The 25,277-nt window shown below is 41.4% G+C and overlaps 1 protein-coding gene across 2 annotated transcripts; it reads left to right on the top strand.

The window, feature by feature from the left end:
• Positions 1–392: 392 nt before the first annotated feature.
• LOC103458520 (calcium-binding mitochondrial carrier protein Aralar1) lies at positions 393–24,734 on the top strand. 2 transcript variants are annotated; one of them, XM_008399392.2, is made up of 18 exons: positions 393–505; positions 1,012–1,065; positions 3,585–3,727; positions 5,059–5,174; positions 6,008–6,147; positions 7,776–7,922; positions 8,001–8,139; positions 9,047–9,140; positions 10,874–10,958; positions 14,301–14,382; positions 16,280–16,438; positions 17,329–17,381; positions 17,579–17,659; positions 19,985–20,125; positions 21,970–22,108; positions 22,357–22,515; positions 22,598–22,688; positions 24,205–24,734. In XM_008399392.2, exons 1-18 carry the CDS (start codon positions 494–496, stop codon positions 24,389–24,391), a joined length of 2,022 nt encoding a protein of 673 aa, XP_008397614.1. In that variant the 5' UTR covers positions 393–493; the 3' UTR covers positions 24,392–24,734. The 2 variants fall into 2 exon arrangements, with proteins under 2 accessions (XP_008397614.1, XP_008397623.1); XM_008399401.2 differs by lacking the exon at positions 393–505 and adding an exon at positions 575–718.
• The last annotated feature ends 543 nt before the right edge of the window (positions 24,735–25,277 follow it).

The raw sequence follows: 25,277 nt of genomic DNA, 5'->3' as shown, positions 1-25,277 counted from the left end.
TGAAATGAAAATGAATAGAAATATGGCTTACTGTGAATGAATATGTTAGTGTTTTACTTTGAATTATATTACTGTAGCAACATCTATTATCTTTACTTTCACTTAACACCTTCAAAAGTATTTTTTATTTATTTATTTATTTTTTACAGTGTAACAGGGAAGAATATGCTTGCCCTTGACCGGTTTTATTCCACAGGACTTCAGTCACCTTTACTAAATCCAGCTTTGTTTCTTGTATTTTGTGTTAATGGGCTACAGGCAGCAGGAGTGTCATCTTCCCACCAGAGCAGACAGGAACATGCCGCAGCACCTCAGCTGCAGTAGTTTCTCCCATCACAACACCAGTCTAGCGGCAGAGAGAAGGGACAATACTTGGATAAATTTAGCTCAGGGTCCCAGACATCCACATTGCTGCTGACATGTCCGCGTGCTGTAATCCCGAACCCCAGCGCGTGCGCTAGTACAGTCCACTGCAGGTGACGTCACATCCAGCATGGCCGTCAAGGTGACTCCGTCAATATTTCTTTATCAGAAATGTGTTTAAAATGCGGTAAAAGCGGCCGCGGGCTTTGCGCTTTGGGGTGCGGAGGACGTCTTATCTGCGCGGACGCGTTGGGGTTAGAGCTTCAACGCAGCGGAGTCCCCTCCTGCCTTTTGTTGTATTATTGCTCTGCATCCTGACATATAGGCGCATCTCCCTGGCCTCAAAGAGACAACTGTAATTTCTTTGCTCTGTTGCTTTTGTGCATCTGAGAGACTTGTTTCGAAGCTGTTAAAAAGACGCTGGAACTAGTTATTTTTGCTCGAGTCCTGTGATCGATCCTGCTCAGCCGCCTGCGTTAAGAAAAAAAAAAAAAAAAAAAAATCAAAGCTGAAAAGTGACAAACTGAAGTCCAGTTTTGTTGATGACAGATATCTCTGTGTGAATCTTAATTTCCAGATTTTCAGACGACATTGTGTTCTTCTGAGAACTTTATTTTTTCATGGAGATTTCAAACTTGTGTGTTACAGGTGCAAGCCACAAGAAGAGCTGACCCTAATGAGTTGAAGACTATTTTTCTGAAGGTAGGTTACAATTTTTGTTTCTCAACCTCTATCAAAAGCACAGATGAATAGAAAAACACTTTGTATGCATGATTTRTTACTTTATCTGTCAGTTCTGCTTTTGCAGTGCCTGATGTAAGTCCATCAAAGGTCATATAAAAGGTTTTGATTAGAGTCAGATCAGCTATAATCTATAATTACTGTGTACATTTTGAAATGTAAGCTTTTTACTGAATTTTGTTTCATCCTCTTTTCAAAGCCTTGAATAAAACTCACATTCCTGTCTAGTGGAAGTTTTTGAAATGGACGATGTGGCTCTTTTCCCAGGGTAAAATAGCTTTGGGGTCACCATAACTAAGTTTTCTACCACTCATTTGCATTTCCCTATGTTAGGAAGATAAGTGCCCCTCAGAGTTGTTCACAGTGTAAAACCTTTAAATGGTTGCTGGCTAAAGTTGCTATCTAATTTATAGTTTTGAGTGTGTCATTCAGAAAAGGGCTATTTAACTTCTTTTGTATATATAAAGAATTAGGGCTGCACTTAATAATCTGGGCTGGTCAAACTTGAACAGCACAGATATTCTCTAAAGTAAAGCATTTATTCTATTTAAAAAAAAACACTTTTATGGCATTAGTACCACCTTAGATTTGTTGTAGCACAGAAGGAGGAGCCTGTCAAGCAAGTAGTGTTACTGCTGTTGTCACACACCTGTAAATGTGTTTACTATACATATTGTTTGGAGTAAAAACATGTTCCTGAAAAACAGGAGGCTAGAGTTGCTATCAGGTGTACAGTTTCTCATCGAGTAATTTTCTAAAGGGCTATTTTATAGATTTTTGAGGGATAGGGGCCCCTTTTTCACCTCTAGTACAACTACAATGCTCTGACTGGTCAAACCTTTAACTCAGTTATTCTAAATGGTACAAAGATTATATCCCAGGGTTGAATTTAGCCAAGAACTTCCACTGTTCTTCGTCACGTCTTTAGCTTTCCTTACCCTCTGAGAGCGTCTTGTTAGGAGTGTAAACTTGTCCCTGAAAGAAGTGACTCAGTTTGAAATGCCGGTCTCCTCATATAGCCCTCAACATCCCTTCACTCAGCTGTAACAGCTCTGTTTAATTTCAATGCATATTCAGGTGGAAGGGTTAATTATTCACTCTTGACTGCCTGTATAATTTGATTAAGAACTACTTGAGGCCTACTGTGAGGGTGAATAGATACACAATTGTGACGGAGAAGCACGGCAATGGGTTGCTTGAAATTAATATTTTCCGTCTGAAACGTTAATTCAGCAGAGTGCATTGAATTGTAGCTGTGAAAACACTTATGGTTGGAGGGGTCTCCTCCCACGCCCTTGCTTTCTCTCTGAGTTTGGCTCGGGCCCATGAGCATGGCCTTTCTGCTGCCGGTTCATGCTCCCCTTCTGCTTCCAGAGCTATCTTGGTGCCAAACATGAAACCCTACCCAGTCTCTATAAATGACTGCACATCTTGAAGCCTGGACACTAAGATCAGGTTTTACTTCAGTCATGTGGAGTAGCATACTTTCAAAGCTTAAAGGTTGATGCTTTTATTTATGTTGCATCCATCTACAGCACATTATGGAAAAGCAGAGATTATATATTAGTTAAAATGCTTTAGAAAGACCTAAATTATGTTTTTAATATTTAATTATTTTTGCTATAATGATATGTTTAGATAAAATTTTATTTTTTTAAATTGTATCTTTTTGCTTGAAAATTGTTGCAATATTAATGATTTAAAGACTAATAATTTGTTTTCAATAACACAAAATAAACACATATGTTGGATAGCCTTTGGTAATGAAGAGCAGGATTTAACAGACTATAAAGTTTTACATAATGTACTAAAAAAGCCAGCTTCAATGCTTCATGTGCATTTGGGTTGGTGACATCATAAGAGGTATAAGAGTAGAATTGATCTTAAAGATTATGGTACCACTGTGTAGAATACAGATTGCTCCTTTAAAATGTGAATGTGACTGAAAACATGCAAATAAATATGAAAAACAAGACAAAGACAATTTAAATCTAAATTAGTTGCTTTTTACCTTTTTGTGAGGTCACCAGAGCCATGTGGGATTTAAAGCTTGTTTTTGGGAGTGTTGCTTTTAATTGTGAACAAACAAATTGAATCCAACAACACTTATAAAACTTTGGTTTTATAAGTGAAAGATGTTTTTTGCTGGGGTTTTTTACAGAGCAGCCTGGCAAGTAGCTTTAAGAGAGAAAGCTGATGTGAAAGAATATGAACAGTTCAGTTCTATGTGTCATTATAGCCCAAAGAACAGCATTGTATAGATTTTAAATGCACTGTAGCTGGAGTGAACTGAGATTCCTTTGTTCTTGTAAAACACAAAACCATATTGTGACACAGAAAAGAGATCCCTATAGAGAGGGAAGAGCTCCTCATCTTTCTGTGCGCACAATGGAGTTTCTACCTTACAATTTCTCTGTCTAAAACGACATGTCAGTCCACGCTTACCGCTGTTTACGGCTCTGTACATGTGTCCTCTGCAGTATGCCAGCGTGGTGGAGGATGGGGAGCATTACATGACCCCCGGAGACTTTGTGCAGAATTACTTGGGTCTGCACATACAGCCGCAACACAACCCCAAAACTGTGGAGCTGATAGCCGGAGTGGCCGACACCACCAAGGACGGGTGAGTAGAGATCTTGTCTTAGACTGAAATGTTTCAAAACACGCTCCTTATTATTAACATTAAATGTTTTTTTTCTTCTACACTTTTCATCCACACACTGGTTTGAGAAGTGTTTCAGTTTTCATTTTGTGCTCCAAAACTATTGTTTTCTTTATCAAACTTGCTATCGGCAGAGATCTGTGAAAATTCAAACTAAAGTTGCGAAGCACAGATCAGTGTTTCCTGGTTTCAGTCTCTAGTTAAATCCCTGTTTTGATTCAAAAAGAAAATTTTACCCATTTGTCAGTGTTTGTTCTGACTGCCTGTTTCCTGCATTGCCTGTTCTCCATTACTTGATTGTTCCATTGTCTTTCTATTGCTCGGCTTTCAGTTGTCATTTCATCCATCCCACGGCCCAAGTTCCCATCTCCTATTTCTTTGTAGCATCCATTGTGTCATATCTGACTATGCTTTATTTAGAAGGGTTTTTTTTTTATCTCGGCTGTCTTGATCTGTTCCACATATTTTTTTTTCCAATTAAATTTTTCTTTAGCTTAGGCAAAGCTCATTTTTGTTTTTTAATTCTGCATTCAGAGGCTTTCATCTACACAATAGTTTGAGTAGAAGCTGCCTCCTGCTTCAAGGCTGTATAAGAAAATGATTATTATAAATTCATATTCTCTGTATATTTTGTCTTCAGTGTTCTCTCAAAGATGAATTTAAACAGCTGTTGTATTATCTCTCGCCCTTTGACAGGTCTAAATATTTAAATTAAGTTGGTTTTATATTTCAGATTTAAATGATAGTGACCTTGAGTTTCAAAGTAAATCATTTGCTTTTCACTTGATCTCTGTCTTCCTTTGTTTTAGATTTTAATAATGACGTTTTCACATATTTACAGCAGAAGATATTCCCCTTGTAAAAAAAAAGACAGTGGCTGATCAGTTCTCTAAATATTTGACTTTTATTATTCTGTTGTATTCCCTCAAGTTTATTTTTTTTACATAGGCAAGATATGTGTTGTGAGTGAGACTGAATATGTCCTACTATCCAAGTTAATATAAATATAACTTTAATGCATCAAATTGGAAGAAATGATGCCAACAAAATCTAAAATACACTCATTGGAACTAATCATCCTGAAGTTTTTTGTTTTAACTGGTGTTAAAACTACCTTAATGCTAAGCTTATCTAATGGTTTCTTGCCATTAATGCCAATATTATAGCTTATTTGATCTTATTAGGTTTATTTAGTTGGTTATTCAAGCTGGCATGGCTGCAAATTTGTAATTTTACTGAAAAAAATCAGCTTTTTTAATTGAGATTACATCTTTTATTTCTCATCCAAACAGACTGATCTCTTTCCAGGAGTTTCTGGCCTTTGAATCGGTTCTGTGCGCCCCTGATGCCCTCTTCATAGTGGCCTTTCAGTTGTTTGACAAGACTGGCACAGGAAACATCTCTTTTGGTACGTACATGGTATGAAACATGCTGAGAACAGCAAGACATGTTTTAGCTCTTAATTTTCTATGTTCTCCAAGAGTTAAATCAGCACTTTGTAGAGCTTCAGAGCAGGACAGGTGAGAGTATCAAGCGGTGTCTCTACACAACAACGAAATATCTGTTTTTCAAAAGAATAAAAAAAAAAAAACATAAGAAATTCAATTCACATCTCTAAATGTTTTCGCCTGCCCTACCTTGTCTTTTCTTTTGTTCCTTATTTTCTTTGATGTGCTTCCTTCCATCGTTGCATCCTTCTTATTATCCTTGCTTCTTTTCTTCTATCCTACCTTGTGGTTTTCCCTTTTGCCTCATTTCTTTTCATCTTACCTTTTCTTCCCTGTCATTCTTATCCAGCAGTGAGGGTTACACGATACGGTACAAGAAGTGTGTCATCAAAGGTCACAAGACTCCTTCTTGCCTCTTCTGTTTGACCTTTTGTAAGGACATAGTTTGCATGCTTCAGCTGAAGTTGACATGGCTGACTCGACTGGCTTGTGAAAGGACCAGGCAGCCTAAAAGTGTCTCTGTCTTTTGAATCAACCAAGATGTGAGAAGGTTGCTTTAAGCCTCTGCTCTCTACACCTACTCACTAACTCGACTCGGTTACTATGTCCACTGCCAGATCAGAGGTGTTAGAGCACTACATCGACTTCAGCAACCAAAGGCCTTCTAGGGACGTCTCACGCATTTATTTAAAGCATTTATGAGATAAAGACAATTGAATGGTGTGATAATACAACTGCATGCTGGATGTTTGTCCCTGTGTTGTTTTATAACCACTTCTTAACACTTTTCCAGAGAATGTCAGAGACATCTTCAGCCAGACGACAGTCCATCACCACATCCCCTTCAACTGGGACTGTGAGTTCATCCGGCTGCACTTCGGCCACGAGAGGAACAAGAATCTCAGCTACGCAGAGTTCACTCAGTTTCTGCAGGTAAACATTTCATGTCAGTTTTACCAACCATGTATACATCAGGACTCCCAGGATTTATCTGCAGTGTCACTGCAGAGACTAATGTCTGGGTTTCTCACCCACAAGATGGCCACAAAATATAAGCCTTCATAATTTTTAACATCTGATATTTTGAGAAGTTTTGCTACAACATACCTTTGAGTTAGAGCTACACAATTTGTTAAATGGCATTCAGTGTCACATTATCATGAATTGCAAGTTAGCAATGTCAAAGGATTGCTTCGATGTGATATTTTTTTAGATTTTATATCTCAAGTCTTCTCTCTGCATATTGAAAATATGCAGTTGGTCTTTTTACTCAGATGTTGAGTAAAAAGACCAATGCACTTTTTTTTCTCACTGTCTTCTCTTGTTTTAGTTTAATTAGAATGACCAAAATGACTTTTGTTTGCTAAATGCCACAATGAGACCTAGAACATGTCAAATGTTGATTTAACTCCCATTTGCACGAGACATGGAGGTCACTGCTCTACACTGTGAAAATGTAGTAACGTGATGAAGATGGAGACAGAAAATAATGCTTTAGAATAAAAGCAACATAGATGACTACAGCCTTGCACATGACCTCACCTCCTTAGGTTTACCAGGGTTGAGTAATGTGCCTGTAAAGAATCCAAAGCTTGTTCTTTTGTGGGACTTGACCTGAATCTGAGTGATGGTTTTGCGGTGGGCAAACGGCATCGGTGTATGTGCAGAGGAACCTGGTCCGGGCTTGAGGGCTGTGGTCTCAGGAAGAAGCTGGGTGGGCTTCTTCTCTGCTTCACTGCGGGATCCCTCACAGCTCCCTATGGTTTATTATAACTGACTCTAGTTTCCCACAACTGCACAAATGATCCTCTTGTGTACAGGATTTCATACACTGATGTCATTATTGTTGTCTGCTGTCATGGCCAGGAATAGTCAGTTAGCGATACAATAAATCTAAATAATTACAAGTGTGTCTATTTAGCTGTTGTTCAGAGTTGCAGCGCTGCCACAATGTGCATTTGACTGAAGCTGCAGCACTGGTGAGTATTAGCTTTGTCAGCTGACAAAAATTCATTATGTGCTTCCAACAAGAGACAGAAGAAAAGCAGTGGAAGAAGAACTCAATTTAGAGCTAATCCAACAATTAGGCAAGTGTTTCAGTGACGGTGCTCCGCTCTCCTCTGGTTCTAGGCGATGAGCTCCGACAGCAGGGTTCAGGTTCCCCCGCATCCTCTCCTGATTGCATGGTTGTCATATTAAATCATGTCTCTTCAAACACATACCTGCCAGCCACTGGGCAGCCGCTCGGCTCTCAGACCAGGGTCCTGGGCTTCATGAGTCTCTGGAGGGAGACAATAGCCCGTGTGACACTTAAGCATCTGATGGCTTCTATATCTGTGGAGATGAAAGAAAGAAAGTAAAGTATCCATCCATCCATGATCACTAAGCAAGAATCTGCCATCAATTAGTAGCAACCGTTTCGTGCTTTACAATTTATCCAAAAAGATTTCACAGTTCTGAAAATTTGACCCGAGAAAACCACTCGCTTTGGAGTTTATTGCACTAGATATTAGCAGTGATTCCGTTCATCTTTTGCCGTTTGCATCCACCTGTTTTTGCAGGAGCTGCAGCTGGAGCACGCTCGCCAGGCGTTCGCACAGAAGGACAAGAAGAAAAGTGGCACCATTACTGCCTTGGACTTCAGCGACATCATGTCCACCATCAGGCACCACATGCTTACTCCTTTCGTAGAAGAAAACTTGGTTTCAGTGAGTCGTACTACGCACGGGTGACGCTATTTAAAATAAAAATCCTGCTACTCTGACTTGAGCTGACTGTTTGCTCAGGCTGCAGGAGGCAGCACCTCCCACATGGTGAGCTTCTCCTACTTCACTGCCTTCAACGCCCTCCTCAACAGCATGGAGCTGATCCGCAAGATTTACAGCACGCTCGCCGGCTCGCACAAAGAAACCCTCGTCACGAAAGGTACTTCCTTCCAATCACCTCCTGAAATTCGGCAATCTCCTGAATTTGACGTGTGCTATGACATCTGGTTGTTCGATCCTATGTTTAACTTTCTCGACAGAGTGGTGTGAGTGAACACACAGGGAACATTAACTGTAGCACTAAATTACACAGGTAAATGAACGTTTTTAATGTGGTCATCCGATGACCCCTCCTCTACATGAGTAGCTGATCCTGTCAGTCACATCTGCTCCCAACTGTGTTGTCCATTGAGACCCAAACATCAGACTTCTCTCTCTCTCTCCATGGTTTTTCCTCCATTTAGAGAAGACTTTGGGCTAATAGTATTTGCAAATAGTAGCAACAAATCGTCCAGGCTTAGACAAACACTTTTAATTTTTTCTATCATGCAAGGCATGTCCACGCAGTCCTCCATTTCAAGCCAACTTGCAGGTTGCATCTGTAGATCTGATGGAAAGGTCTTTTTCGGGAGAAGCGAATAACTAACTCTTTTCCTTTCCTCAACAACTACCATTAGGTTTCCTTTTAGAAAGACCACCCGATGGCCACTTTGTTACCTAGCAGGCAGCAGCAAAGAACTAAATTTGAAGCTCAAATAATAGAGCGATGCTTAGAGAGTGGATGTTCATGTGGCGAGTACTTCCAGAGATGGAACTTGGGCACATAAAACATAGTTTAAAGGTTTATATTTTCCATTACATGCCTTTTCAGCAGCAAACACATAAACCAAGATAATGACCTAAACTCACTAAAGATCAGTATTTGCAAATACTATTGTAATTAAAGCCTACTGTAGAAAATACCTTTTTTTATTATTATTATTATTTCCACCTCTTGGCCTCTAACTTGGCTTTTTGAGGCACACTTGTTTGACTTCCTTTTTTTCTTCCTTTTCCTTGAACCGTAGAAGAGTTTGTTCACGCTGCGAATAAGTTTGGTCAAATCACTCCTATGGAGATAGACATCCTGTTCCAGCTCGTCGGCCTCCACTCTCACTCTGGGTAAGATGCTGCATCACTAGCATGCAACAGTGTGGATTCGAAGCAAACCAATATTTTCTATTAAATCATTTGTGTCTACAAAAGTAGAACAACCCAAGGAGTAGAGTTTGCTTCTATCAGACTGTCCAGTGTAGGTGCAGCTACAGTGCAGTGGCTGACTGCCATTCGTGTATCATTTACCAGTTTGAATATTTGAAAGCCAAGCAACCAAGGAAAATACCTGTGCGTATTTAGAAAGTAATTCTGCTCACTTTATGCTAGAATTAATATCTTATGTTTTATTTGTAACCGATGGTCTGTAAAATGGTTTTGTATCACACAAAAAGCAAGCTAGTCACAGTGGATTAAAATGAAACAAGTTTGCTTAAGACCTCCCAGTTGCAAAACCCAATGATGCTATTGGTTACAGACCTATTTTCTAAACGTCTAAATGTTCCAGTGAGCGCAGTTTGGGACATAATCTGGAGGTAGACAGAACATAATCTGACTCAGACTATCAGGTTCTTGTTAAATAAAGAATCTAGAGTTATTTTAAAAAAATTACTGATACATTTTTCTGTAAAAAGATGCTTATTGCTCTAAATCCAATTGGCCTCTATGTATGCTCACTATACAAGATTCCACTGCTGAAGAAAACGCAAGCTGGAACACATTTGAAGTTTCTTACTCAACTTTTAGGTTAGCCATAGAGGATATAGTCGAATGAAGACAAAAGGTTAAGCTCTTTGTATGTTTTTGCACATTTTTATACCATATATGAAGGAGAAATGGCCCAGCACACCACACAGACAGTTCAGTTTGGAGCGTCATGGTGGTGGACTTCCTGTCAAGTCCTACAAATGAGATGCCAGGAACCAACCATTGCTGTGCACTGCTGGACAGCTGACAGAAAAGGGGACTAGTAAATCTTTTTTTCCATAATTACAGGGAAAGTAATTAAACTGCTTGGAAATACCATCTTTTATTCTGAAACTAAAGTTGAAATGCCAAACTACTGTAAAGAATCCCTCTGCAGCCTAGTTAGCCATCCAGTGTTTGTACTTGACCTTGTCTATAAAGAGCAGAACAGCATAAAATTATTTTCTACACGACAATCCCTTAAACTAACATTACATTAAGCAGGTGTTTTATTACATTTTTTGTGTTAGTTTGTTAAAAGGAAGAGCAGGATTAATTGATGCTTTTGTGTTTCAAATAAAAACGATTAAACTGTTACATGTATTTGGGTTTAGTTTTTTTTTTGTATAAACATGGTGACACTTAAAACTTCAGTTTGTTTTTTTCTGGAGCAACTTCTTCAAATGTACTTTTTGCTTCTTTTTTTAAAATTCTTGCTTAAATAGAATAAATATGTTACAGGTCCTGTTTATTGGCTGTAAAGATGAAGTTGATGCCCATTTAGCTTAGTAACAGTGGCTCCACTGGCTTATTTTTACAAGACAAACATAAAACATGGATGCAGACTTTATGATGCGTCAGGCCAGCGGGGAACATTTCTGTCTCAGATATTCTGCAGCGAAACACTTTCATTTACCTGCCGCGCCTCGGGCGTTTATCCAGCTTTGTTTGTGTGTTGTCTATGCGAGTTTGAATTAAAGATGCAATAACTTCAAGTTATTTGGCAGTAAAAAAACGACTGGAAAATCTTACATCACTGGCTGCTGTAGCTCGGTGGAGAAGCAGTTTTTTTTTGTTTTTTTTTCTGGCCTAACTCCCACTTTCGCTTCTTTAAGGCGGCTGAACAACGCAGACATCGAGCGAGTCGCGCCGCTGGAGGAAGGAGCCATGCCGTACCACCTAGCTGAGACTCAGAGACAGGTATCCTGAGTGACTTCTCTAATACTCCTCGCATCCTCCTCCAACTGGCTTTCATCAAAGCCTTTTCCTCTTCTCTATCTCCGCTTCCCTCTCAGAAAAGGGAGCGAAGAAAGGCAGCATGTTCAGGCTCTGAATTAGCAGAGAGCCCGTGTTTTTCTTCCCTTGTGAAGTGCATTTCTTAAACTCCCAGATAAAAGTACACCAATTATAGTCACAGAAGAGGAATGGATTGTTGCGTTGCGGCTCTCCATGAAAGGCTCTTCCTATTTTATTCAGTGCGGCTGCACATACGCATCAGCTGCAATCACACATCTGAGGCGCTAATAAGAGGCTTTTATCACCGTGGGGCTTGAGAAGTTTTAGAAGCCTTTAGCGAAGTCTGCTAATGGCAGGAGGGGAGTGGGAGGCAAGGTGGATGTGGGAGAACAAAATAGTTCCTGCCTCCACCGGATAACACGGCTCTGTGTCAGAGCTTTCAGACCACTCGTGCTCCCGAGACTCGCGCTCAGAGGTCTGGAATTTGACTCCTACTGGGGAGGCGGGCGGGGGGGATGGGGGGTAGCTGTGATTCTCAAGCCTGCTCTTCAGTGGAAGTAGACTAATTGTTTAAAGCCTTTGATCAAGACCTCGATCTTGTTAGCATGCGGCCTTCAGTGGAAGCATCTGGGAAGAGGAAAAGAGCAATCTGCTTTTCTCCCTTAACGTCTCGTAGGGGGAAGTTACTCACACACCCCCAAACTGCGCGCGCTGGTAGTTTAAAGAGCATGAACACCTCTTGAAGTTTTTCCACATGATTTTAAGTTACAATCACAAACTCTAGTGTATTTTGCTGAGAATAAATGTGACTTGTGTATCAACTTTGGCCAGCCTCCCTATCCGTTGTGAAGAGAAACATACACACAGCACAATGCTACTACCACCGTATTACACAGTGGAGACGGTATCTTCAGGTTGATATGCAGGATATATGATATTCAGGGTGATATTCAATACAGGGTGTATTTCATGTAGGCCAAAAACGTTCAGTTTCATTCACATTTTTACTCACTCCCCTACATAACAAGAAAATCCTACAGACTGACTTTTTATGACTTTCTTCCTTCTACTCTTTGCCAAACACCAAATTTGTGGAGCAAACGATGAATAGATGTCCAGTCCCTCCTGAGGGACTCCTCCAGAGTTACTATGTTCCTGTCTTGGCTACGTCTCTGATTATTTTTTTTATTTCACCTTTATTTATATACTGGTAAATGAGAGACAAGGTTTTATTTTCTAGAGCGACCTGTTTGTACATGCATACAAACTAAAACACACTAGAGTTATTTCAGCTCTTACAATCGGTTAGCTGAAAAATAATAACAAAGGAAAATAAAATACTGTAGAAATAAATCAGGGACAACCATTCATGCACTAAAATACATTTAAAACCCTTCAGCTCAGTGAAGCTGCATAGCTTGTTGCAGTTTGTTCCAAGTAGAAGGAGCCTTGTAAGAAAATGTAGTTTTTCCAAGTTCTGTACGTAAAGAAGGAATGCTGAATGTAATAAAAGCCTGTGTGGGGGCCGTGGTTGCTCTTTCCAAATTAAAATATACCAATCTGGTTGTCTGCATGTGGAGCGTGAGGACCAGTTAACCAAAGAGTATAAAGTGCAATGGTGGAAAAGAGTTTCACCTCCTCAGAAGCTTAAACTCTGTGATAAATAAACATCCAACATCTGTAAAAAGCTAACAGGAGCTTTCATATAAATGTCTTTATGTAAATGTTCTTGTTTAAATGAAAGTCGTGATTTATTTTTATAGAAAATAACCCAGATTTCAAGCTGAGATGTTTTATATTAATTATATGTCATTTAAAAGAAAGACTTTGATCAATCAACTAGCTTAGATATATACAGCAAAATGCAAATTCAACATCTTAGTGGACATGCAGCAATACCACACGCTTTTCATTTTTGGATGATGCAGATCTCTGTAGACCATTATATCAATTTAAGTCTTCATCCGGCTTCATCTTCTTCAAAAGATCCCTGCCAAACCTGTGAAGTATTCACAGAACAGCTGAATTTATACTCAGATTAAATTACACACCAGGGATCTTTATGTAGTAATTTGGTTACTCCTGAAAACTACTTGTTTCTTTGGGTTTTATTTAGGGGTATTAGAGTAAAGGTGGCTGAATACAAATGCACAGCATACCTTCTTATTTATATTTGAAAGTCATGAAGCGTAGTTTATGTCCAGGGCGGCATGATCAGGTGGGCGCCATTCTTACTAAAAAAAGGTTTGACGTGTCTTTCAGCTAAACCCCAAACTAATTTTCCATGACTTCTTCATAGTAGCATGCCCAGTCACTAAGTATCGTCGCCCCCTAGTGTTTTCCAATGTCCAAGCAATGTAACATTGTTATAAAGCTGGTTAAGTTGGTGGCTGATATGTACCTTACAAACCTTTGCTGAATTAAAGGGCTATTTCATTTATCATTTCTAGTAAAATATGTACACTGTTAAAACCTTTCTTAGAACTCGATTTGAGATTCATGAAAGCTTTTTTTTCTATTTTTAACACACATAAAGGGGATTTTCAATGTTTTTTCACCATCAGTGCCATCTCAGATTGAGACGCATATGAAAAACACAAAATATAATCAGGCAATCTGTCTATTTTTTTGCTTCAGTTCTTAATGTGTGGTAAGAGACAGAGTAAATAGGTGGTGTTTTTTTCCTAGAATGATGACCCGGTGGGTGTGTTTGGGGTTCACCCATTGCAGCAGAACCAGAACTGTTTCATCTTCACTATTCTGTCCCACATTATGTCTCTCTGTCACACCAAGCTCAAAACAAAACGCATTACAGTTTGTGAAAGTGACAAAATGTGGAAAGGCTGAAGGAATACGAAAGTTCTCAAAAGGAACTGCGTTTTGTGTAGATTATTATCTGAACATGGAAACGGGTTGTTGGGCTAATCTGTTCCCCTGCACTCCAGCGGAAACAGAGAACATCAAACACCAGCGCAGAGATGATGGCGATAGGAGAGAAATCATACTTTTAAAATAAAAACCAAATGTTTGGATCACAACCTCCAAGATGAAAACATATGTGGAAAACTCCGCCACAGGTCCACACAGTCACCCGGAGCTAATCTGACTCTGACATTTAATACCGACTGCCGGTGAATCAGGCTGTACATGAAATGTCCACATTCCATCTCCATAACATTTTTCTTTCCACAATGTATCCGTTTCACTGTGGCTTGATAGCCCGCCGGTTCATGATTAGCGCTGTGATCCAGCCTCCATCTTTCTCCAGATCCATTTGACCGCCGGTGTCTCTTTCCTCCCATACAGCACGCTCACGAAACGTCTCGGTCCGTCTGGCTCCAGGCTGCAGAGTCCGCCTACAGGTTTACCCTGGGCTCAATCGCCGGAGGTGAGTGACATGTCTACAGCAGAGGCCCCCGGCCCGCCCGAGGGGTAACCTTAGCCGCCCCGACTGGCGCAACTGAGGCCCCGGGGCCGGCCATTGTGTTTTCAGGGGAGAGGGGCTGTGATGTGAGGCTCCGGCATTGTGCTGCCGTGCCACCGGTGGCTCCAGGCTGTCTTTGGAGACGGAGCTTTGGAATGACACAAATCTTCCGGAACTGCACTCCCTGGAATCTCCCTCTCTAATTACACTGGAGGGAGCAGAAACAAGGAACCACTGACATAACCAGCCCACAGACAGGAGCTCGCTCCGACCCTGTGAGTGTGTGGGTCCACGTCGTCGTCACTCTGCAGTGGCCGATTCAAGACGGGGCCCGAGCGAGACGTCTGTCGCGAGATGTAGCGGTGAAACTGCAATTTCTTTGTTGCAATGAGTTTTTTCTCGCCTTTTAGGCTCTTTGAATGATTAAGAACAATCAGTACACCAACAACCGATGTCAGACAAGATGCAGCTGAGAGCAGGGATTTAGTGCAGCTTACCTCAGGATCACTCTAGGTTGCAGAAACCAGTCATTTTGGGCTCTTAAAGATGCATTTGAGCTGCTCATGTTGTTCAAGCTGTGAGGATGAGAAGACAACAACATAAAAGATAACAAAATTCATTGTTGGACGTATTTTAGCAGGTTGCATCTTTGCAACTCTGTGTGGGTGACACTTTAACGTCACATTTTATTAATAAAATACCTTAAAAAGACGACCGAGGTTGACCAAAGTGCTGAAGAGCAACATTGAAACAAACAAATAAATACATAATGGGCAATTATTGTATGTGATAAATCTGAATTATTGATGGTAGAAACCGACAGCATGGCTGGGATTGTTGCTTTTACTAATTTTCTCCACTGTTTATTTTTATGGCTAGTATTTGCCTTTGTGGGGTTTTTATAACAGCCAATTGAAACGCATAAATGAGTTCTTACGGACTTTTTATTGTCACTTTTATTGTCACGATAAATGCAACATATATTGTGATAACATTTCAAGTCTACGTTGCCCCCCTCCAGTGGAAACATCCACGGCATTCAGAAGCTCTGTCACCTCTTGACTTGAATCCTGTTTTTCTTTGAGAATTCAAAAAATACAATGTTTACACCCTAGAAAAAGATTCATGTCAGGACTCTGCTTGGGCCACTTCAAGATATTAATATTCTTTCCAGTCAGAAATAAACTTATTGTTCAAATTAAAAGACACATTTAAACCCAAGTCTAGTCGTGGTATGAATAATTTTGTGGGGAGGAAGTCAGTTCTCTAAAAGAAACATGAAAAAGTAAGATTTGCAAAGTGAGTGTTTGGGGTGGCCATCACAAAACCCTGATCTCAGTCCTGTAGACAAATTATGGACTCATCTGAAAAGGAGTGTGTGAGTGAGGCAGCCTACAAACCTGACCCAGTTGCACCAGTTCTGTCAGGAGGAATGGGTCGGAACTCCAGTAAACTATTGAAGGAGGGGGGAAGAAACCCAAAATGTTTGACTCAAATCAAAGGCAATGCTACTAAATATGAAGGAATGTATACAAACCTCTGATTTTTATTAAATTGATAAGCAAATCTTTGACGTTCTTTCTTTCATTTCTTCCGACATTTAGCAATAGGAAAAAAAGTGGTCAACCTAAATGACCAGAAAAGGAGAAGTTTTATCTGATTTTTAACTCGTCTTGACAAGTTTCACTCCTTCAAAAGTGCAAATTTTCTACTTCATTAAATTAGCCACAAAAAAAATGGATTGATCATCCGGCAGTTCAAAGATAAAATATAAATCTCCTTAAATACTGCAGTTCTCTTTTAACCAATGCAATTCTCTACTGTTTTTGGCATCAGCACTGACTGCTTGTTTGCTCCGCAGCCACTGGCGCCACCGCCGTGTACCCCATCGACCTGGTGAAGACTCGGATGCAGAACCAGCGCTCCACGGGTTCCTTCGTAGGAGAGCTGATGTACAAGAACAGCTTCGACTGTGCGAAGAAAGTGCTGCGCTATGAGGGCTTCTTTGGATTTTACAGAGGTCATTACATTTCCATATATGTGTATATATATATATATATTTTTTTTTTTAACACGTGCATGTGGATTGTGCAACGTGGCCCGCATGATGGGCAAGTATCAGGAAGCTAATGTCAGGAGCATGGTTTTCTAATTGATCCCAGAATCCTTTGCCCTCTGTGTTCAGCAGCAGTCCAGGGTTTTCATTATCTCTGTACCTGGGAGAGTTCCCTGAGCGAAAATGACCAGCGGTATTCATGTACCGTCTGATCTGCCTCTGTCGGAGTGCTGATAATAGTGCTGAAGGCTTCTGATATACAAGCCCTTCACCCCCGGGGCTCTGCTGCTCGCGAGGGAAGTCAAGACTGCCATCTACAGCTGCCTCCATCGCTGCAGCGTCTTATTTCTCCCTCTTGTTCACGATAAGAGGCCGATCGACTCGGGAGACAGACACGCTCGGCTGTTTTCTGGCCGCATACCAGAAAACAGCGGTCACTCAGCAGCTCCTTCAGAAGTTTATCTGGTTTGATGAAGGACGAGCGCTGAAACAGTATGGCGGCTATCGCCACTGTAGCACCCAGACCCCCCACGCTCCCCCCCTCTTAATCTTGTGCATGGCCACACAGCTCTCTCTGTTCCCCACCAATAGCTGGATCAACGGATCCTATATTCAGGAGCAGTCATTTCTGGACTTTTGTCCGGTTTCAATGGGACCTTTTGTGTCTCGCATGTCTCACATGTATCAGCGACTATCTGTAAATATTTACAGGTTTGTTTTAGGCTCCCAAGAACCCTGCTGCTCGCATTGTTCTGGTTGTCAGCGGATGTATTCATACAGCCAAGATGAAAATGAGGACTCATCTCAAGGCAAACTTTGAGCCTCAGATGCTATCTATGAATAATATTTTGCAGGTCTCCTCCCGCAGCTCATCGGCGTCGCCCCGGAGAAAGCTATCAAACTCACGGTAAGTCATTCCACCACGTAGCTGGAGAAAAAAACAAAAGTTGATACGAACGAGTCTCTGAATGAAAGAATCTGAGCAATCTAAGATGTGGCTGCAGCTCATGTAAAATTTACTGTCTTGCTTTAAAGATCGACTCTCATTTGGCTCATTTTTTTTTTTTCCTAAATATTTTCCCTTTTTGTTTTTGTTTTTTCCAGGTGAACGATTTCGTCAGAGACAAGTTCACCACACAAGATAATACCATCCCTCTTCTGGCAGAGATTTTTGCTGGTGGATCTGTAAGTGTTAAATTATGTCCTTAAATGAACCAAAAACTTAAGAGCGGAGTTTATTTCATTTATGCAGCATCAGTTCCTTTTACAGTTGCTCCCACAGGTCTGCACATCCTTGTTAAAATGACGGGCTTTTGTAATGTAAGCAATGAAACCTTGATGAACCACTTAAAACCTTCACCTTTAAATGAAGAGTGTTAAAAAAAAGAATAGAAACGACAATTTTCTCATGTTGTAAGTGAAAGAATCTCTGTGGAACTAAAACTTGTTAAATCAATATTTAAGAGTTATTGACTTAAACCAAGCTCCTATGACTTGCTGAAAAGTTACTTTTAATTCAGTTTTGTCTTATTTCAAGTGCGATAAGATATTTGAACTAGAAACTGGACAAGAATACATACTTTACACGCCATTCAGAAACTTATGAATTTGAAGGCAATGATCTGAAAAATATCAGGTTCAAAATTTCTAAACACCCTAACTTGTATTTTGTTAATTACCATCAAGTTTAGTCGCTTTCACACACTTTCTGTAGACATCGTCAAAACTCTGGTTGAATATTCAATTGGATATTACTGGCAATATTGATCAAGTGCATTTAAACTGGCTGGTTTCTCTGCTGATGAGGCAGATTTTACCTCAGACTCTTCAAGGCCCTCTGGACCATTGTAGGACAGTATCTGCCCAATTTATTCATTCAGAAAAACATTTGTGATGTTTTGGGGAAAAAATTATCCTGCAGCAACAACCGTACTTGTTTAAGCATTTAAAATCACTTAGGTGGGCCTACTTATTCATACCAAACTGTCCCACATCATGATACTGCCACCAGCATGCTTAACAATTTGTGTAGTGTTAAGTTTGAAAGCCTCATTTTGACTCCTTAAAATGTGCAAAAGATCATATAAATGGCAATCATACATACTGAAAAAACAACCCAAAAATGTCTGGCAGTGTGTGGGTTGATGTTTGTGTAAAATCTAAAGTGAAGAAGCAAATATTTCCTCATCATTGGGAGCTTTGTTCATTTTGGATGTGCAACTGTGAGAAAATAGACTTTGACTGAATAAAATGCTATTTATTTAGAGGTTTTGTTTTCATCCATCTGCAATTATCAGCCTATTTCGCCCTCTAATGACTCTTTTGAATCTTAGACCACAAATCCTACACAAGCAGCTCCGTACCGTGTTCTGAGAGCAGCGTTGGATTAAAGATGTAATTCCTTCACTCAGAGCAGATATGAGAGCGGCTGAAAGAATGAAGGCCTGCAGGTTGGACTCGGAGGAGCGGGGTCTTTGAGGTTGCGACCCCTGTCAGAGTGTAATTGGAGGAAGAGGCCCTGGAGGGTTCTGGATGAAGCAGGGTCTAGCTCAGCGTGATTGAGTTTGACAATAGGGTCCAAACCTGCGGCGCAGGTCCCGGCGCAGGTCTTCACAGAGGACAACCAGGGTGTCCCATCTCCCAGCTGTTCAGAGCCACAAGTTTGAGTTTCTCTAATCGGATCTGAGGGGTTCCTGTTAATTGTCCCACATACACACGCAAACACACGCACACCAGACACACACACACGTACGCACACCCCCACGCGCACACACAAACACACACACTCATGAAAGTTTAAATTCAGTTTAATCTGATAACTCGTTGAATTATCACTGCAGAAGATGAAAGACAGGAGATGAGTGCATCAATCTTCAGAGAAGCGGATATTCCCCCCCCCTCCACTTTGAAAATGAGCTTTTTTTAGCTCGGATGTTTACAGATAAGACCCCTGCCCTGAATGTCAGCGGCAGCCATCCTGGGGCCTGATTAGATTTGGGGAGGGTGATAAATGTGCCAGAGTCAGAGGGTGCCATGCCTCCAGGGCACCGCTTTCCTGGACTGTCCTGGTGATTCAGCGCTCTCTCCTGGGAATAGGGGTTGAATTGGGGAAGTGTGCGGGGCGAGGCCGGGCCGGGCCGCTCACCCTGCCACAGGAGGCGCCTGGAGGGGAGGCGGCGGGGGCAGAGGGCTGCTGCCAGGGTCACAGCCTCCCAACCATGAGCCAGTGGCTTCTCCTGCTCCGCTTTGACCCCGGTTGTTCCTCCATCAATGCCGGCTTTTTCCTCCTCCTGTCAAGGCCGTTCGGAAAACAGGGCGAAAATAAAGCAACTTTTGTTCTTAAGTTTACCGAGATGATTTAAAAATTCCCATAAGGGGGGGAAAATGCTTACACACCATCTCCGTTCTCACCCAGAGTTCACCCCACAGGGGTTGGAGGGACAAAACCTAACCCCAAATATCTGCATGTAAACCAGCTTTTCGTATTTGTATGTGTGCTGCACTCTGTAGGCTGGAGCCTCACAGGTGATTTTCACCAACCCACTGGAGATTGTGAAGATTCGCCTGCAGGTGGCTGGAGAGATCACCACGGGCCCCAGGGTCAGCGCTCTAAACGTCGTCAGGGACCTCGGCTTCCTTGGCCTCTACAAGGTGGGTCGGCTCCGCAGGATCCACAGCACAGCCGGGGCAGAGGAACGCCTGACCAACAATATGCGCTTTCCATTTACTTTACTGCCTAAAACAGGGTTTCTGCTCATGTTCTTGCTTAAATTTCTAAATGTTTCACCCAGTTTTTGGGGCCATATCTGGTATCCTATTCAAACAAATTCTCAATAATGTTCTTGAAGTTGTTGAACATTATTATCTCTCCACTTGAACTGTAAAAGAATAATCAACAATAATAACCAGGAATCAAGGGGAGACATGAGTGTGTCCATTTTTTTTAATGTGTCACTCATATTAGTATTATTATTATTATTATTATTGGAAAATATAAAATGCGTAACATTCTGAAAACATTAACATGCTAAAATACTAAAAATACTAAACTTGTCATGACTTTATGCATAGCAGAAGCAGTCTGCCATCTAAACTTTAATAGATTTTATAAATCATATCAACACCAAGTAAGGCTTATCTATGAAATAGAAATAACTTGATTAAATCTGAAAAGGGTTTATGCACATTTGTAGACGTTCATTCAGTCCACCTGAGTCGATACACAAACGCTGACTTTCCTGACGACTGTTCCATAGCTTGTCATTGTTCAGCTTGAACGCAGAGCTTCTGTGAACATTGAGTTTCAATTCTATCCATCATTTAGGTTTGAACTTTAACTAGGCTGTTCTAACACATAAACATGCTAGCTCTAGCTGTATCTTTAAAGTCGTTGTCCAGGGTGACCTTGTTTTCAGCTCCCTCCATTTTTCCACGCGTGCTGATGAGAATGACCCTGAGCACAATGCTGCCACTACCATGTTTCACCATGGGGTTATGCTAAGAGCGAGTCAACATTTTGATGTTGACTGATTTTCTTCTCGGTCGTGGCTCTCAGCAGCTCCTCCAGAGTCACTCTTGATGTTCTTATTACCCAGCGTGTCGGTGAAGGTGGGCGGCCATGTCTCTTCCTGAAACGTCTAAATATTTTTTCAATATATAAAGACATTAAAAACCATCTATTATTTTCTTTCCATTTCACAATTGTGCCCCCACTTTGTGTAGGTCTGTAACACAATAAAACAAAATTTATTATGACATTATGATGATGTGATCAGTCGGTTCTGCTCATCCTCTATGGAAAAAGCTCATGTATTTGACTACAGCTAGAACAGTTTAATGCTTGATTTATTAAAATAAGTTCAAACCTCATTTGAAGATAGATGAAGAATATGATGATTGAAAATGCATTACTTCTCGATGTTCATCAAACGAAAGAAACAAAAACATCTTAAACAGTCAAATTACTTTCATCTTTAAGTTTCTGCCGATGAAACTCTTCTGCATTTGAAGAAGCAGCCGTACGTCTACGTCGACAAAATGTTGATGAGAAACAGAAACTTGAACATGAGACGTTGTGTTGTTGAGTGTTTTCAATTTTCCAAAATAGTGTTGGGCTGCAGCAACGCAGACGGTTGCTGCAGCCAACAAATTGGTTAGGTATTGCGCTTCACTCCTGCTCCCCTCCAGATCCGTGTGGCTTTACTTACTGCTTACAATTTCTTTTCTTTTTTTGAGTTGGCTTCCTCTTGGTAAGAGAGCACACTGTGGTCCGTGATGGATCTGTCTCCGGAGGCCCGGTGCTTCAGCTCTCCCTGGAGCCCTTCAGCTCCATCATCAATACTAAAGCCCCTCTGCAGGCTGAATAAATCAGCTCCCCCAGCCTTTTAATCCCTGCAGACGAACCAGCTTTACCTCTCTGCTCATTCATCAGTCTCTGAGCTGATGTATTTGTTTATAAAATGTTCTCTTTTTATTTTTTATTTTACTCTTGATAGGGAGCCAAAGCTTGCTTCCTGCGTGACATCCCCTTCTCCGCCATCTACTTCCCGGTTTATGCGCACACCAAGAAAGCGTTGGCGGACGAAGACGGAAGGCTGGGCCCGCTGCAGCTGCTTACTGCCGGAGCTATAGCAGGTAACAAACATCTGGGAGGACGGCGCCGTGTTGTGTCATAAATGAACGCGTCACATTATCTGCTCGGAATAAAAAAACAAAAAGAAAGCACATTGGTTTCCTTCCTGTTGTTTCCCCCATCAATAGACTGACTATGTTGTGATAGTTTTCTTCCCATCACACCGTGAAGGTGTAGCCATTTTGGTCTCTGTGTGACTCCACCTGTGCATACCCAAACTGCTTCATTATGTCTTTGTGTGGCAAACAAGGCGTACCGGCGGCGTCGCTGGTGACCCCTGCCGATGTCATCAAAACCAGGCTGCAGGTGGCAGCTCGAGCGGGCCAGACGACGTACGACGGAGTCATCGACTGCTTCAGGAAGATTCTCCGAGAGGAGGGGTTCAATGCATTTTGGAAGGGCGCGGGAGGTAAGGCACTCCTGCATCCATCGTTCTTTATCGACTGCAGACGAGAGAAACTGACCTCAGGTGCACTTCTGCCTTCCATTAGCTCGTGTCTTCAGATCGTCGCCACAGTTTGGTGTGACCCTGGTGACCTACGAGCTGCTGCAGAGATTCTTCTACGTTGACTTTGGGGGACAGTAAGTACTTTGGTTGTAGAAAATGAGAACAAACGTCTACTCTGTTTCATGCACATCTCAACAATGTCTTGGGAGGAGGGGGGAATATTCATGACATTTTCCATCAGCTTCAGAATTTACCTAATTGTGGTGGAGGTCAGTGTTTAATCCAGATTTTTTTCTGGAGGCCTCAGATGTTTGTTAGAGAGCATTAGTAAACAAGCCAGACCAGCCAGGGAGGAACATGTGAAGTTTAAAGGGGCGTATTATTTATTTTCCAGGCACATGTGTCATTTTGTGGCACAATTAAGTATCTATCTGATACCTTCAGTTGTTATAAAAATGCCGTATATATTTGCCTTGAAATTGGTCCTCTGTCTCTTTAAGAAGCTCTTGCTGTTTCAGACTCTGCACCTTAAGGAAGTCATCACAGCAACATTCCTCTATCAAGTGTTTAACAATGTTTTTTTTTACCAACTTTTCACTGAGAGGTAGAAGGAACGATTAGCAGAGGTGTAATTCCACCAGATGTTTGCTAATTGTTGCTGGCTAGTCTGAAGGAGCTGAGCGGGGGAGTCTTGGGGAGAGGCGCTCTGTGTTGTGGAAGCTATGCTTAAAAACTGCAGCTCTGAAGAGGAACTGTATGGAAAAGGCGGTGCTTGGTGAGAGTAGGCATTCAGGCACCCCCAAACGGTTGCCATGGGAAATTAAAGGATTTCTGAAACATACATTTCGTCAGAAAACGGAAACGGTGGCATGCAATTGCAATCCCAGAGAAAGTTTCATCCATCCATCCATTTTCTTTACACTCCATTTTCTTTACACCCTTGTCCTTTGTGGGGTCAGGAGGGTTGCTGGTGCCTCTCCAGCTAACGTTCCGGGTGAGAGGCAGGGTTCACCCTGGACAGGTCGCCAGTCTATCTCAGGGCAACACAGACACACAGGACAAACAACCATGCACACACACACTCACACCTAGGGGCAATTTGGAGAGGCCAATTAACCTGACAGTCATGTTTTTGGACTGTGGGAGGAAACTGAAGTACCTGGAGAAAACCCACGCATGCACAGGGAGAACATGCAAACTCCATGCAGAAAGACCAGGGCAGGGAATCAAACCCAGAACCTTCTTGCTGCAAGGCACCAGCTCTACCAACTGCGCCACTGTGCATCCTGAGAGAAAGTTTCAATCACACTTATACAACACTGTCTGCTGTTCACTCATGAAAACTCTCATTAAGGTTAATGTGGTTGTATCATGAAATGAGGAGAAGTCTGATGGGAATGAGAGAATATACAGCTGGAACCAGCAGTCTGTTCATGAACTGAACTTCTTCTTCGATTACAACGGTTTAAAACACGTTTGACAAAGTCTGGTTTGGACATGCAGTGTTTTAATGAAGATTATCATTATGATATCAACTTTTCCGTGTGCATGAGAGAGAATAATCTCCCTTGGGAGAGATCAGTTTCGCTGGATCTGAATCAAGCATCAATGATGGAGCTGTTCACTCACTACCCGTCTCTCCTTCTCCAGTCGTCCCGCTGGCTCCGAGCCCATTCCCAAACCCGCGGTGAAGGATTTCCCCTCTGTGACCGCCGACCACGTGGGCGGTTACCGTCTGGCTGCTGCGACCTTTGCCGGCGTGGAGAGGAAGTTTGGTTTGCACCTGCCAAAGTTCAAGTCCTCTGGAGAGTCCAAATCTGAACCTCAGCCGTCCTAAACAAAGCCGCGGCGGGGAGGCCTGCACGCTCCTCCGATTTCAAGTTAATCCGAGAGGCCGTCTTTCTTCAAACGCTGCATGGGTGTGGCTTTTGTTTTCTTTGCATCGCTTGCACAACTTTACTGTACATATTGTACTTCTCGACAGAGGGACATTATGGCTCAGCGAAGAATCCCTGCTCTTTTTATTTCTTGGTTTGTGAGAGTTTTGGTGTGCATAGGTTATATTTAACAAAGATGTACAGATATTTTCAAAATATTTATTTTGAAATTATGACCAGGGACGCGGGAAATAATTTAAGTGTATTTATTGTATTTTATTGAAATAAATCATTCAAAGTGTTTCTACTGTGAAATGTACATTCTCTGTTTCCCCCCCAAAGTTTTGTCTCAAAACGAAGAATCTAGTTGGATCCCGTCACTTTACATGTCAGCTACGAACTCGGCTGAGCAGATACAGCATTCATGACTCCAGCCAGGAGGATAAGTACAAAACAGCATCAAAGCAGAAATTTGTCATGTCTAAATGAGCAGAGATGACAACCTGAGCTGCAGCCACAGGCAGAAACTAACACACACACACCTTCGTGAAATGTCTTCCATTTTAATATTGAATCATTTTAACTGTTTGAACCGATCTATAGTCAATCACAAATATTGTTTCAACATACAACCTATTTTGAAAATAATTTGAATATAATGCACATTTTTCATCTACATGAGTCAAAATTCTGCATGCAGTAAAACACGTGGATAGAAGTGAAACCACTGTAGTTGGAGTCGTCAAAACTTAAAGAAAACGGAAAATTGGTCAGCATATTTAAAAAAAAGCCAGGAATTTTAAACATACCACAAGCTGGAAGGTGATTTGTTGATCAAAAAAAAAT

Source organism: Poecilia reticulata, linkage group LG2, assembly GCF_000633615.1.
Source record: "Poecilia reticulata strain Guanapo linkage group LG2, Guppy_female_1.0+MT, whole genome shotgun sequence".
In the NCBI taxonomy this organism is placed as follows: Eukaryota; Metazoa; Chordata; class Actinopteri; order Cyprinodontiformes; family Poeciliidae; genus Poecilia; species Poecilia reticulata.
Note: the sequence above shows the minus strand (reverse complement) of the source record. Positions and strands in the feature narration are given on the sequence as shown.

Excerpts from the sequence above, each read along its gene's own strand:
- LOC103458520 (XM_008399392.2), top strand. Across the intron at positions 17,382-17,578 it reads AGAAAGCTATCAAACTCACG|GTGAACGATTTCGTCAGAGA; the intron begins GTAAGTCATTCC and ends TGTTTTTTCCAG. Across the intron at positions 22,109-22,356 it reads TACTGCCGGAGCTATAGCAG|GCGTACCGGCGGCGTCGCTG; the intron begins GTAACAAACATC and ends GTGGCAAACAAG.